The sequence below is a fragment of the Falco biarmicus genome, chromosome 10 (genome assembly GCF_023638135.1).
Source record: "Falco biarmicus isolate bFalBia1 chromosome 10, bFalBia1.pri, whole genome shotgun sequence".
NCBI lineage: Eukaryota > Metazoa > Chordata > Aves > Falconiformes > Falconidae > Falco > Falco biarmicus.
This window is the reverse complement of record NC_079297.1, coordinates 6,994,719-7,009,860: the sequence shown is the minus strand read 5'-3', so window position 1 is coordinate 7,009,860 and position 15,142 is coordinate 6,994,719. Positions and strand designations below refer to the sequence as shown.

Sequence of the window (15,142 nt, the reverse complement as noted above, 5' to 3'; positions counted from 1 at the left end):
TTCCGTATCTGAAGTGCCAAATGGCCAAGTTAAATGTCACCCGTCCTCAGTGGTGATGCTGCTGAACTGGGAAAGTAAACAACCCCATCTGCATCAGTATCAAATCACACATACAAAGTAGTAAGAGTAAAACATGGTTTGTCCTATGAAACATCCAGTTTTAGTCATAGATAACATTTGCTAAATAGTATCTGTTTGGTCATAGATAACATTCAACCATATATTGGAGTGGGTTTGAGAGCAGATTATCGTAAATAATAGAGAATTTGCATAGTACTTGATAAGAATGTAAGAATAGTTGTTTGTCTTTAAACAATTTGATCTGTTTTGAGCCCATGTAAACTTTTGGCGTTCATAACATACGTTGGCAAGGGGTTCCTTTGCATAAGCACCTGTTGAATGAAGAACTTTTTCCTCGGGTTTTAAAACTGTCACTTGCTGCTTTTGTTTGAAGCCCCCAGGTCTCATATTTGAAAACTTGGTAAAGAACTCCTTGGTAAAGTCACACCTTTCAGAATTGTATGGATCTTATTTCCCTCTCAATTCCTTCTTAGGCTGAAAAGCATTAGACTACTTAGCCACCTCACCTTTAAGCAGCCATTTTACCCCTCTTTGCTCCTTTTATAGTTTTAAATTGGGAAAGGAGTGTAACATTTTGAGTAGCATCTTTCATTCAAGAGGATCTTTTGTATGTTTTATGCATTCCACATGCCAGAGACATCATATCATGACCTACTGTGCGCTGCAAAGAAAAGTATACCCTGAAAATACAGTAGTAGTTTAAAAATATAGAGCTGAATAGGTGACTGATAGGGATGCATGTGGTCTTTGTTCTGTAAAGACTGGGGAAATATTTAGGATTTCCTGTAACTTTCTTTTTTGTTTCTCTTTCTTTCTCTCTGTAAATGCATGTGCGTGTTTCATATATATTGTTTCCAGTCCTGGAGAAAAGCGAATTTAAGGATGAATCCTTATATTTCCGCTTCTATGCTGATGAGGAGATGGAAGGCACCAGTTCCAAAAGCAAACTATTACGTAATGACTTCAAGCTTGTGGAAAACATCTTGGGAAAGAGTCTTCTGGTAAGAAATATGTTAATGTAAACCTTGACATTTCTGTGAAACTGGTATTGTTTTATACTAAAGGAGAATGGAAAGGAAAATTATGATGGAATAGAATTAAAATGGGAAATTGTACCTGTAGCTAGACTTTTATTCACTGTATAAATTCTAATTCTTGAGCAACTTTGCTGTAGAGCTCAAGCTTCTGTAGCTCTGACTTTTCTAGCTGGGCAGACTGCATAGCTTATTCTGCAGCAAGGGAAATCTGTAAACTGCAGGCTCCCTTCTCTAGCCTGTGACCATCCTGCTGCACTACCTGGGAGCTTTGGATTTGCAGCTCACACACACGTGCAAATACGTGTACATTCTTGCCTGTGATAAGTCTCAAGAAAAGCAGAGACTCGGAGATAAGATGATTTCATCCAGTTCACAGCCCAACTCCTTTCTATTCCCATGAAACCCTTGAGAGACTCTGGAAGTGAGCTGGGAGCTGGAGATGTTGTCTTAGCAGGCACCGTATGTTTCTTGAGTTTGCTGAGCAGGCACCACAGTGGTGGTGTGGTGGAGGAGAAAGTGATGGGTACTACTATCTTGGGAGAGGGCTGCCATTGAGTTTAAATACAGTTTAAATTTAAACACAGTTTAAACACCCTTATATGTGACAGATTCAGATGCAAGTTAAAAGACTGATAAGAACACATGTATTTCAGGACATCTTTTTATAAGTGGTATGAATATGCCCTGCATTACTGGATCAAGTACCGGCTTTACTTTGTTTATGGAAGCCATTTAGAAAAAAAATGCTGATCTTTCTGTTCATGCTTTTGCAACGTTACTCTTATCTCCAGATTCTCAGCTCACTAAAAGCCATCGTCGTCATTACTGTACTGGGATTATTTTAACGCTGTTTGGACTTGGTAGTCGCATTGGTGCACTCTTTGTTCCAAGATTCTTGTTTGCTGCCAGTGGCTCCAGGCCCATCTTTTTCTGTCTTTGAACACTGGCAGAATGCAGGAGCAGGATAAAAACTTGGGTTGAAACTACAAAAGCAGATTGCTGGAAAAGATCCAGAGGTCCATTATATGGGAAAAATTTTCCTGTGGTTCACACAAACTTCACTGTCTCACTCTGTCTTGTCTCCCAGGAGACCAATCTGTGTCTGTCTCAATGGCCAGAAGTAATATTTAAAGCACTATGGTCCCTCAAAATTATTCCTCTATGCACCAGTGCCAGAGACTGGGGTGATGGGTTAATATGATTATTCTCATGGAGAGTTATTGGGAAGCAGTTAAAAGATGATACACTGTGTGCCATTTTTTTATTGTGATTTGCAAGGGACTCAGAAATCAGTTTTGTGTAAGTTGGTGGGAGCTGCCGTTGTCCAGTTACTTTCAATTTTCCACCTTACTGAGACAAGACAGTTTGGGAAGGCAGGTTGATAGTATGTCTCTTCTGCGTTCTTCTGTCAGTTCAACACCCTTCTCTTAAAATGCCAAAACCCAACAGTAACGTGTTGGCTGTGGAATGAGGCATTTCAAGTTCTTTGATTCTGTTTTCCGTTAATGTGATAATAGTTTGTTAGTATTCACTAAAGAGACAGAACAAACAAGCAAACTGTGCACATACACTATTTACTAGTGATTAATTGTAAGCCCTAATTGGTCCTTCCAGTCACTCCGTAACTTGGTAACTGAAATATCTGCAACAGGAATAATTTTAATACTGCTACTATGGTAGTTCTGAAGTGCTTCAGTCAGACTGTTAAAATACAGTCCCATCTCAAAAAGTAAACAATCTGAAATGAACAGCACACTGTGGGTAAGAAGTTTCCTACTTACAGGGCACAGGCTTTTGTCCCATGAGTAGTAGTCATGCTAAAGTTATGAGTTGCCCTCATTTTCACAAATAAATTGGCAGTCCCCTGACTATTTGTGTAGAAGACCCCACAAACAACAGTACAGTAAAAGCATTACACTTATCCACAAAAGCATTTGCCAGAATTCTGTTTTGTTCTGTGTTTAGGAGTTATGAGCAGCTGGAATCCTGAGGCTTTGCTGTCTGTGGAACATCACTGCTTGCCTCTTTACACGTATGATGGGGCATTGATCCTTCCCATGCCCTGATCTCACCATAGAAAGTTTAATGGAATTTCTTCAGCACTGGCTTTTGAAACATGCTTTTGTACTACCATGAAATCGAAGCTGTTTAATGGACAGCTTCCCCCAGCCCCTTCATCTAAGTTTGCTTTATCACAGGAGAACTTGCCCTTGAAAACAGAAAACAATGGAAACCTTGGCAAATATATCATTAGAAATGCCAAGGAAAAAGTGCTTTCAGTATGAAAAAATGCACTTCAAACAAAACTTAATACTCATTTATTTGTGCAATTGTTTCTCATTGATGGACATAAATCTTGACAGACTGAAAAAATATACAACATTCTTTGCATAGCTGAAGAGAATTTGGCTTTTGGATTGACTCCAAGCATTGTGACTTGGGTGCTGCAGCGTGCTGTTAACTTGTGACCAGCACCTCTGCTTGTCAGGCCAAGCCCAACCACAACGCGAGTTAAAGCCAGTAGCTTGGAGCTGAGTATGAGACAAGGGTAGCTGGCTGTAGAGATCGGCCTCCGTCAAAGCTGCCCGAGAGGTCTCATGCACAGACAATGCCAGAGTCCCCAGAAGACCCCAGTGTATCACTTATCTCAAAAGAAAAGCATTTTCAGTGACTTCTGAAGATGATGCCTGTGTATCTTTTACGTAGCATTCTCAAAACTGTCATGCTGGATTGGAGGTCTGGGCTGTAACTCTAAACCTCATCAACTTCCCAGACCTGTGATACCTCCTACATTCCTCCAGGGTATCCCATTTTTCTTATCCTCAGTAGCGTGTGACAGTAGTTGCAGGAGAGAGTAGCTGCTTCTTCCACTGCAGTTCCCAGCCAGGACTGTAGCACATCCTGGAATTAACTCATGCAGGAGCCTGAGTACTGTAGCTTATTCGATGAAAGCCAACGGTTTGAGAACAGAAGTCAGGGTTACCTGGATTTAATTTAACTTCTTGCATCGACACACTGTGTGGGCTGAGCAAGACCTTAAGTCACTGCATGCCTCAGTTTACCATCTGAAAATTAGGATGCTAAATCTCATCTATCCATAGGGCTTTGCCACTGCTATTACATCTAGAATCAGCTTTGAAAATGAAAGTGTCCTCATAATTCAGCACTTCAGATACCATGTTTTTAGCTGATAGGTAGTAATATCATTTGAGTTCATGTCTTTTCCATTTGAAACCAGCTAATCCAATAAATGTAGCATTCACCTTAAAATTCTTACAAAAGCATAGAATGCATTTCTCCTAGTCTAATAATGAATAAATAATAGTAATTTCTATTACTTAAAAAGGCCATACTTGGTCCTTAATAAAAGTCTCTTCCACTTTTAATCATTTCAGGAGAATTATTTTTGTGTGTTGCGCTAATATAAAATGACCTAACTGCAAAATTTCAGCAGAGAGCAAAAAGAGATTTCCCTTTGTTTGTTATACTAGTGTACCACGGTCTATTGTGGCTTGACAGTTCCAGTCATTGATTTAAAACACCCCTGGGAAGAGAGCCACTAATAAGAGCCCATCCTCTAGGGGTCTGTGATCTCCCAAGGAGACAGGCTGGCAAGTCAGTAACAAGAGGCATCCATCATCCAGGTGTATGTGGCCAGATAAGGACTTTGTTTGAGTGGATTCAGATACTAAACATTACAGTGAACTCTGAAGTGAAAAACATCCTTTTGGCTGTAAATCTTTCACTGTTCAGAATGAACAGTTCGGTTTCAGTGCTGAATTTCAAAGCTCACAAACCATAAGAAACTTTGAGTCATTTTGTATATATTAAGCCTATTTTGCTAATGTGACAAAACATAACTTTGAAGATAATAGCAGTAGGGGGGACTTAGATTCCGGAGCTTCTCATTGGAAATAAATTTTGTCTTTTCAAATTTTATTTTGGTGCCCCAGAGCTGTGGACTTTTCAAAGGCTGGGGAGTCTGGAACAACCTGGGAGATGAGGTGGCAGGAAAATCACTCTCTTCAAATGAATGCCGAGGGCCGCAGAAACCTCGTCAGTGTTGTGAAGCATTCAGACTTGACATTATCTGATAAGTCACTGCTCCTTAAGAAATTCTTAACCAACTCAGACTGTTCAAGTGTGTCCAACAGAGAAGAGTTTATGCGGGAGAGCTGTAGGGAAGGCGGTGGGAGATGATGTGCATCCTGGACCCTAGTTTAGGAAATGGTGGTTGATAGGCCTGTGCTACCTCTTCTGCTGTTGATGTCCGCAAGAGTTTAGGCTGAGTTCCTGCTTCTGCATGAGACAGGTGTAATAGACCATTCTTTGCATAGCTTTTCATCCCTGCACACCCCCCCGAAATTCTCTTTGAATATGTTCTGACTACATTTGCCCTCTGGTTTTGATTAAACATGCTTATTTCTCATATGGTCTCATTTTTTAACGTGGTTGTCTTTCAAGATTAAACAGCTGCTGCCTTACGTTCAAAAACTGATAGGATTTCAGGGGCACAGAAATAATTCTTGTAGATGGCAAGTTAGTTAATTGCTTTGGACTCCTTAGGGATGAATGGTGTTTGGCTGTGGAATTGCAAGGTATTGCTACTTTATAATAAAGAATGAATCATACCCTTCTCCAAGTATTGCATATGGAATATTACCCATAGTCTGCCTTTTCATAAGAGAGTGTCTTCTGGTACAGGGGCATCAGTATACAGAAAGCGAGATTTCTTTCTTTACAACGTCATGACGAAGTTCCTGACGTTGATGTGTTTGGGTTTTCTTAAAAGTAGTTTGGTTCTTTGCTTTCAAACAATACATTTTTGCAGTACTAATGAACAGAGAAAGGTAGGTTATTAAAAATGCCGGCCTGCACAGTAATGGTAGATGCACCCAAGAGATACGTAAGTTTGGGTAGGTGATGGCTTATTAAGGTTGGCAAATCAAAGCATCCAAATTTTAAATAACTTTTTCATATATGCTTTCAAAATCCAACCAAAGAAACTGAACAGTCCCTTCAAATGTAAAGCGAGAATTGGAGGGGACAGCTATCCTAGAAATTTTTTATTTAATCCCAAATGTGAAGTGATAAAAGTACATATTGTGTTGGGCTGAAGCGCATTACACTTGCAACACAAAATCTAACCAGTGATATACCTGATTTTCTAAGCTGTCCTTTTATTAAACATGCTTAAATAGCATTGCTTCTGAAAATATTTTGTTAGAAATACCCAAGAATGACAGACTTACCCTTTCAGTCTTTTTACTTTCCTGTCCATCATTTAATCTGAATGTCATCTGATGAGGATTTTTTTCCCTTCAGATATATTATGTCATGCATGTGTAATTCCTTGCAGGAAGAGATGTTTCTGTTTCTTTGAATTCCTGTAAAAGGACAAAACTTACAACCTGGCGGTATTGACTTCAATAGTAAAAGGACAGTATTTTAAAATGGTGCAGGAATTATCAGAATCAAGGATGTAATTCTCAGTAATTTTTTCCCCCAGTGGCATGCTAGATCATAGCTTGATTTTTTGTTCTGATAAATCAGAACAATTCTTAAATGTGTAGTGTTTGCTCAAATACAGGATGTTTATCTGGTAGAATTTCCACTTGTCCATTTACCAGTAGCCAGGCTTGCTTTATTGTTTTTAAACAGGGAGAAGATTTTTTTTCCATTGCTAATAAACCACTAGAAAACCATGAGCAAAACATCATATATTTGCCATGATTGATAAGATTTTAAAAAATATTTATAAGGCAGGTCTGTGTGACCTCGGTGCAAATCAGAGGGAGCGGATTCTCAGTAGGAAGAATTGCCAAGTCTTTTGTCAGCCATGAAAGGTCCAAACTGAGCACATGCCATGAGTCTTGTATTTTTTCCCTAACACAAAGCTTATGTGCCTGTTCCGTAGAGGAAGCATGTATAGAGGTCAGAAATTGTTCTCTCACTGGACATCCAGAAATTTAGCCGGCAGACTGACTGTTATGGTGTAGATTTATGTAATCTGTAGTATTATCTATAAAAATTAGGCCCAAGATCCCCAATTTCTCAGAAACTGATGGCTAAGAGGGACTTGTAGATCGTTCATTGTTGGGTATGTGGGATGAATTTTAAAAAACAAGTGACTTCACTTTGGTCTGTAACTAAATTCACCAATGGAAAATACTGAATATTGATGAATTCCATAATCTAAAAGTGAAAGATGTAATGAAGAATTAAGGGCTAGAAGTTAGCAACTTATAAAACCAACTGCAGTTTCTAGGAGAAGAGCTGATTAACCATTGGAACAAACTCTCAATGGTGGGAATAGATTCATCACTTCTTAAAGACTGCAGATCATAATTGGATAACTCTCTGGAAATTCTGCTTTAGCAGGCCTCAATGCAGAAATAAGTAGATTAGAATTTATGGCTTACGTTATGTAGGCAATCAGACCAAATGACCACTTACTAGTCCCTTTCAGTTATATGACGTACAAAACCATGTCAGTTGTGGCTTGCAGTTAAAAGTCCAATTTCTCATCTCCATCCTTAAGCTTTTCAGCTAACTCCATATTTATGAAGCATTACTTTGTGCTCTTTTTAAGATTTCACCAGAAGAGGATGACTATGGATTTGACATAGAAGAAAAGAACAAAGCAATTGTGGTGAAGTCAGTTCGACGAGGGTCTTCTGCAGAGGTAAGACCTGACATTTATAAATATTTTGGGTTTGGTACCCAAGAATATTTCAGTGCTTTGATTGGAAAGGTACAAAACCATCGTTTGAAAGGCTGTTTCAATTTAAAGTCAGCTAATAGAAAATTGGATATCTTTTACAATTCCTACAGTAATTGTGAACTGTTTCTGTAAATTGCTAAGTTTGGCATCTTTGGGTGACTTGCTGAATATTTTTGATAAGTGATAGGACAACAGCATTATGTCTGCATGATGATAGTGTACCTCAGGTTCATTAGCAACTTAAATTTGACAAGGGAGGGAAAGTAACATTGTTTTGGGATAGCGAAGGTGTTCAGTGAGAACAGTGAGTAAAAATTTGAGTGAAAGCTATATTTTTACATTTGTTTCTTCCTTCAAAAGCATGCACTCTTTTCTCTCCCCGGTACTTTTAAATTGCTCTACAGGATATATTTGCGTTGTTTCTTTGAGGCACATAGATGGCCCAAATGTCATGGGGTCTGAGTATTTCGTAATTACTTGTTTTTCCATACAAAACCATGAGTGGATAACACAGGGTGATCCTCCATTTACCAAAATAAGGCACAAGACAGACTGAAAGTCTATTTTTTACAAACTACTTGAGTACCTTTTAGCACCTATGAAGATAAGAGAGGACTAAATGACTTGTCCAGGGTTTGACAGTAAATTGTGGCAGCGCACAGACAGTAAGTACTTCTAATTAAAGTCCAGGACAACCATTACAAATTTTTTAACGTCTGCATTCATTTGTTAGTCGCTGCTTCAGGCTACAGCTAACTCCTGGATGACTTGCCCAATGCAAACAGCTGAAGTGGACAGACTGATTTTCGCAAATTGAGAATGTCAAAGAGGAAGGAAGTTTGAACTGAAGTTTAATATTAGAATTAAATTATTTCAGTATTCCTTATTCTCGTTTGTTTTATAGTCACCAAAGAAACCAATCCTATGTTCTAACGTGTGCTCAAAATCAACATAGGTTGGCCAAAAATTTTATTAATCTAAACCTCTGCTGTAAACCATTGCCTGACAGATAATCCTTCTGCCCTTTCTTTGGCTGGATGCCTGAAGAATATCCTGCAAATCTGTTGTGTTTTAAGACAACAGAAGCACGCAATTTTCTAAGGAATCCTTTTCTTTATCTTCCAAGACAAACTATCTGTGACCATGGGCCTGTCATCTTAATGTATTGCTCCAGAAAAGAACTAAATCTGCATCTCCCTGAACCAGAGGGCTGTCAGCTCATTCTGGAAAGAGCTGAGGTCCAACAGTAATGCATTTCATTACATTCTCAGGCTTATTTAATTGCTTTGTGATAGTAGAAAGATATCCAGCATGTAGTTCTGTGTGGTTCAGCAGCTGTAGGCCATTTAGAGACCCTGTGCCTGCTGTCACACTCTTTAGGGAGAAAAATTAAGACATGCAGCTTTGCTTCACAGTGCCCATCCCTGTGCCGTGCATACATTAGGACTGTCAGACGTTAGGCCAGAATAAGATTCCAGGTTCACCAATTAAATGGGAACAAATCTATTACATGCATGGATTACATGTGGTGGCACACAGCATTGAACTTCATGCATGTGCAACAAGGTCTTTGGGGTTTTTATTCAAATTTAAGAGTTGCCAAGCATTGTCCTTTCTATTATTAGTGTCTTTTTATTTCTTCTCAAAATTTTTTAGAAAGTTTTATGAGCTGTTAGATTTGCATATGCCAGAAGCAGCTCCCACACTGTGTAGAAGTTGTTAAGACAAGAATTGCTGGAACATCAAATTCCTGTACTGATAGGGTGCTTGAACTCTTCGGGAACCCCTCACATGATGTGTGTGCTCAGGTTCGGCTTTGGCCCTTAGAAAAGCGCCGCAGCGGGCACGACGCACGCACTTTCTCCTGATCCTGAGTGACAAGCAGCTCTCAGCCCAGGACCCTCACCTGTGGGAATTGTCCTGTCACCTCCTGGGCAGCAGCTGCCTGTGGATATTAATACTCAGCTCACCTAGATGGAGGGTCACAAAAAATTATATAGCAGTGGTTGGTTAATGTGTAGCACATCCCACCCCTATCCCAAGTTTATGTGTCTTCAGAAAGGTCACGGCTCCTCAGTTTGTACCTTACCTTCCTTTCTAAGCCAGCTCACTTGCAGGTTAACTGGAGCTGGGCTTATTCCCACAGGTTTTAATAACGGAGCTGATTTTTGAATGATACTTTTTCAGAAGGAAGCAACAGTGAAAAAAAAAAATATCCTTTTGGGAGGTGTGGTTGCTGCCTTACTCTGAACAGCCAACTGACAAGCAGATGTCTAGTGCTTGAACAGAGGGTGTTCAACAAGCAGCCAGTTGGCCAGTGGCCATGTGGATGAATAGCAAATCCAAGCTGCTGGTGTTTGGGAAAAAACAGTGGCCCGGATCCAGACAACTGCATTGAGTTGTCATAAGGAGCATCCGTTATTCAGAAGCTCTATGGCACTGTACGGTTTTTAATCTTAGAGACATACAGTCTAATCTTCCTTAGCCTGGTTAGTTTTATCTCAGCAGAGTAGCAGATTTTTATTTGAAAGTTGCTAGTTTGTAGGGTTTAATATGTGGCTTTGTACCCCATACATTCATGGATTTGCTGTTATTATGTGTGCAGATGTGTGTCCCGTATGCACAAGCAGTAAGTTAGGAATATGAAGAGGTAGAATGATTCCAGGTATGCATAGAGTTTAGCTAATTGCACATACGTTAAGTGCATGAACTACCTTGGGAAAATCAAGCCTAAACCATAATGACTTTAGAAAATTGTGTTACTACTTTACAATAAACTCGATATAAGTAAATGCAAATAGCAGAAACATTTCCATTGAATTATAGACCAAAGTTGTTTCAAATTCTATCAAGTTAAAATCTCTACTGCTATTTATTCCTATTATCCATTTTAGAGATTATTTATTTAAAAACGTTATTTCCAGGTACACAAGAGGATGTTGCAAACTGTAGAGAGCTTGAGAATTAAATCAAGGAAAGCACTTTGTAGTTTTTCCTTTTAACAGCTTTGATTTGAGGAAAAAAAGTATAGATTTTTGTAGGTAAGCTGATCTCTGACTTTCAGACCACAACATGTATTTCAGAAAAGCTAAGCCATGTATGGACGTATTCAGCAGGGTTTTCCAGTCCTACATCACCAGATTAATTTTGCAACAGATCAGATTTATATGTGGCAGTAGCAGTACTGTTTAGACCTCTTTTTGCCAACTCAAAAAATTTGTCAATGGATTCCAGGCAGAATAGGCAAAGTGTTTGTCACATTTAGAAGGAAGTGCAACTGCTGGACCTTGAAGTGATAGGAAGTCATTCAAATCTGGGAAGGGTTAATAATTTATTTATTTTCTTTTTACTCCATTAAAGGGAATTTTATATTTCCTTGGTATCTTAACAGCAGGTCTAGGTGCTGCTGTGGCACAGTAACTGGTATAGATCCTCAAGAGGTATGTTTAGGGTTATTGTCCAGAGAGCAGAATAGTGCATCTTGATTCTGTCATCAGATCTGTCTCTGGCTTCCTGTGTGACCACTGCCAAATAACTGAAGTTAGGTGCAAAAGCTGGGAATAAAATGAAAATCTTGTGGCTTTTAGGCTGACAAAGAGCCAGTGCTTCACTTAAAGCAGAGACAGGTTTTTACCACCACTTAAAACCAGCTTACATTTACTTACGTGACTAGGTATAGATTGGTTTGGCATGGCTAGTGGATGAAAACTACTTTCTTGGCTCCCTGTGCCTGAGCAGTAAGTTGTGGGAAGTCACACTTCTGTATCTGCCTGGGTATCACAGCCAGTCTGTTATAGTCCCCTATATTTTATTTAGTGTGTGTCATCCCTCTGCCTTTTTTTTATAGTCTCCTTTTTTAATAGTCCCCTATTAAAAAAAAAAGTAGCAGAAAAGTACAAAGATATATTCATTGCAAAGTAAGATATATCTGTGGAGTGCCACAGCTATACAGGTATTGGTGAAATCTCTTTGTTTTCTGTAAATGCAGACACCCTTAAGGGTGACTGACAAAGCATTCGATGAAGCAACCCTGTATATACACCATTCCATATGACAATGTCTCTAAGTAGGAAACAGTTGAACCTTGGAGCCTGAACTTTCAGAGATGCTGCCAGTGATCCAAAGTTTTCTGTGGTGTTTGTTTCATTTGCAGATGGCTGGCCTGCAGACAGGAAGAAAAATCTATTCCATCAATGAGGACTTAATATTCCTACGCCCGTTTTCAGAAGTGGAAACCATCTTAAACCAGTCCTTCTGCTCACGAAGGCCGCTTAGGCTTCTGGTAGCCACCAAATCAAAAGAGTAAGCACAAAAATGGGCGGACAGAGACGATTATCTAGACATTTCAATTATTGAACATTTCTTTTACAGTTTGTAGTAAAAACTGTGTAAACACTTTGCTATGCAGAAGCTGTTAAATAGGGAAACAGATTACATAAATGAAAGATACAAGAGTCACAAGTTGGTTTTAGTGATGAGCTTTGTGCTTCTAGAACAGGTTAGGATGTATTCTTTTTATACTGCAGTGAACTTTTGGCTTTTTGGATGACTTTGATGGTATCAGCCTTTACAATTTATTTGTAAACTATGTGGGTACTTTCTTTAATCCAAAACACAGTTGTGAATACCAGACACTGGAACTGCCCAGAGCTCTGGCAGTGGAACTTAAAATGCTGCTTTCTCTTCTCCTTGATTTACCTGCAGGATTATTAAAATCCCAGATTGTCCTGAAGCACTTTGCTTTCAGATACGAGGAGCAGCACCACCATATGTTCATGCAGTAGGAAGAGGTAAGTAGAAAGGCTGTGGTACAGTTAAGCTTGGAGTACGGTGAAGTATATATACGTGTGTATATAAAGTGTGTGTGTATCAATCAATATTACTTTAATGACCATCATGATTAGGAACCCCTGTCACAGTGAAGGATTACACTCATATATAAAAACATAGAACGATGAGATAGTTCCTGCCTCAAAGTGCTTATAATCAAAATACAGTCTAAGAAAGTGGTATCATTATTATGAACTGAGTGTTGGGTCACTGATTCCGTCAGCACAAAACAAGGAATAACTTAATTCTACAGCAGAAGAAGCTTGGCGATAGTGCAGTCCACAGTACTGTGGAAAGACTCTTGAGGAAGCATTACAACTTGAGCTCCTGCAAACTAGAAATGCACTTGCTTGGTGAGCCTAACCTGGTTTCTTCTAAGACTAATAAGACACAGCTTTAGAGCTACAGGGAATAAAAATCTAAAACTGAGGTGGCTGAGGAAAAGTTGAGGTGTAATATTTGTTGTTTCCTCAGTAGTTTTGCCTGTGGTCAGCCACATTTGGATCACTGCAGTTCTGAATGTGCTGTGGGATCAGCAGGTTGGTGGACAGATCATGTTTCCTAACAGACATCACAAAGTATGAGACTTGAAGACTACTTCTCCCTTTACATTGGCTTATACTGCTATAAATTACCAATATAAAATAGAAGCAAACTGCTTTCCTTGGTCTTTTTTAAAAGGAGAAAACACAGTTTGACAGAGATATTTACTACTTCTGTAACCGAAATGTGAACTGAGCTACAAATAAAGCACAGCTCTAACCTTTATTTTCAGCAGATGCAGAAAATAGAACCTTTCAGACATGTACCACTTCCTTCCTTCAGAACAAATACATGTATCCAGATATGTGCAGTTAGTGTACAGACAACAGGCAGCGCCCAAACGCAACAGTGTTCCAGGGAGAGGCGTTTACACCCTTCCATAACAGCAAGTGTAACCGCTTTTTAACAGTGTGAAGAGTGCAGACTGGAAGTGCCAGCTAGAAAGATTGACCTTTCTCAGGATTTTGCTAGCAAAAGACAGATTACATTTGGAATAAAACAGTATGAATTTTAAATGATGGTGCCTTAAAAGAAGTTAATCACCCTAACTGTAGATTTCTAGGAGCTGGATTTGGGTCTGAGTCTTGTTCATGTGACTCTGGAATAAATCTATTGAAGTTGGTTATTGCACTCTAGACTTAGTCTAGTTTTAAGTAAATCATAGTGTTTTTCTTAGACCATGTCAAATTGCATAATGTGTTAGTGTTCTGTATCTTTCAAGTGCAATACGCTGAAACAAATTCAACTGTTAGCATTTAAGCAAGACCTCAGCTAAAGTAATCATAAGGCTAGAAGAGCCATATAAGAATCCCAAATGATTTCACACAAGAACTTCAATTTCTAGCATGAATGCATTTAGATCTAGGAGGTCTCTCTTCTTCCCAGCACTACTGACAATATGAAGGATAGATGCATGATATTACCCTCGTACAGTAGAGCTCTCAAAGTACTTAATTGAACGCTGTCATGATTTTGCTGCTAGCTCTTCTTACTCTTCTTAAGCAGAAACCCTTTGCAAACTTTCCAGTATTCTCCTCCATCGTCTGATGGCTTTAGTGGCTAACTCCTCTTCTGTTGTTTTTTCAGGTTCTGAGGCTGCAGCTGCAGGCCTTCATCCAGGGCAGTGTATTTTGAAAGTTAATGGCAATAATGCAATACATGGAAATTATATGGAAGTTCTGGAGCACTTTACAGCCTACAGGACCAGACAACAGGAAGCACTGGTATGAATACAAAGCCTTAAAGAAAGTACATTAATTCCTGCCCTTCTTCTCTCCTCCCTTTCTTCTGTGCTTTTATGCTAACTAAATGGTCAGAAAAATAATGTATACGTGTCTCTTTTGACTTATTTAATCCCATGCCAAGGTCCTAGTATAACTGAGGGAGCTGATTACAGTTGTCTGTAGTTGCAAAACATCTACAAATATGTTGTGCCAATTCACACACTGTATATGGTACTGAATATTATTAACTATTGCTAAAACTAGAAGTGCACCCAGATACTGATCTAGATTTTATATTCTCTGAAGTTCAGAGGAAAGCTGGGGGGATGTTCATATTTCAGCCAACTTAGAAGATCTAAAATTGATAGCTAGATTCACCCGTGCAGTCCAAACAGAGACTGGGCATTTTTATTGAGATCATAGCTGAAGCCTGTATCTCTCGAAAGGGATTGTACCAGTGGGTGTACAGAACACATGAAGATGCTGAAGAGGACAGAGTTCAGCAAGCAGCGTCCACTGCATATCTGAACGGCAGTCATCCTGGCTCCAGCAAAGATGACCCTTCCCTGGAAGGAGGTGCGGAATTGGATCCCCTTCAAAATAGCCCACAGGAATCAGGTAAAGATTCTCATGGGGGAAGGAAACCTAGGGAAAATTCAGGGGCTTCAGGAAGGAAAACTGCAGTAGAAATATGAAGTGAAATT

The 15,142-nt window shown here is 39.3% G+C and overlaps 1 protein-coding gene across 2 annotated transcripts in view; it reads left to right on the top strand.

Moving 5' to 3' along the window:
• Nucleotides 1-15,142, top strand: part of PREX1 (phosphatidylinositol-3,4,5-trisphosphate dependent Rac exchange factor 1) — a 165,197-nt gene that overhangs the window by 127,364 nt on the left and 22,691 nt on the right. For both annotated transcript variants that reach the window (XM_056353309.1, XM_056353308.1), the window contains exons 16-21: nt 940-1,082; nt 7,711-7,803; nt 11,996-12,144; nt 12,547-12,632; nt 14,302-14,438; nt 14,885-15,056. In XM_056353309.1, coding sequence (XP_056209284.1) covers nt 940-1,082; nt 7,711-7,803; nt 11,996-12,144; nt 12,547-12,632; nt 14,302-14,438; nt 14,885-15,056 — 780 coding nt within the window. The remainder of the gene's footprint in view (nt 1-939; nt 1,083-7,710; nt 7,804-11,995; nt 12,145-12,546; nt 12,633-14,301; nt 14,439-14,884; nt 15,057-15,142) is intronic.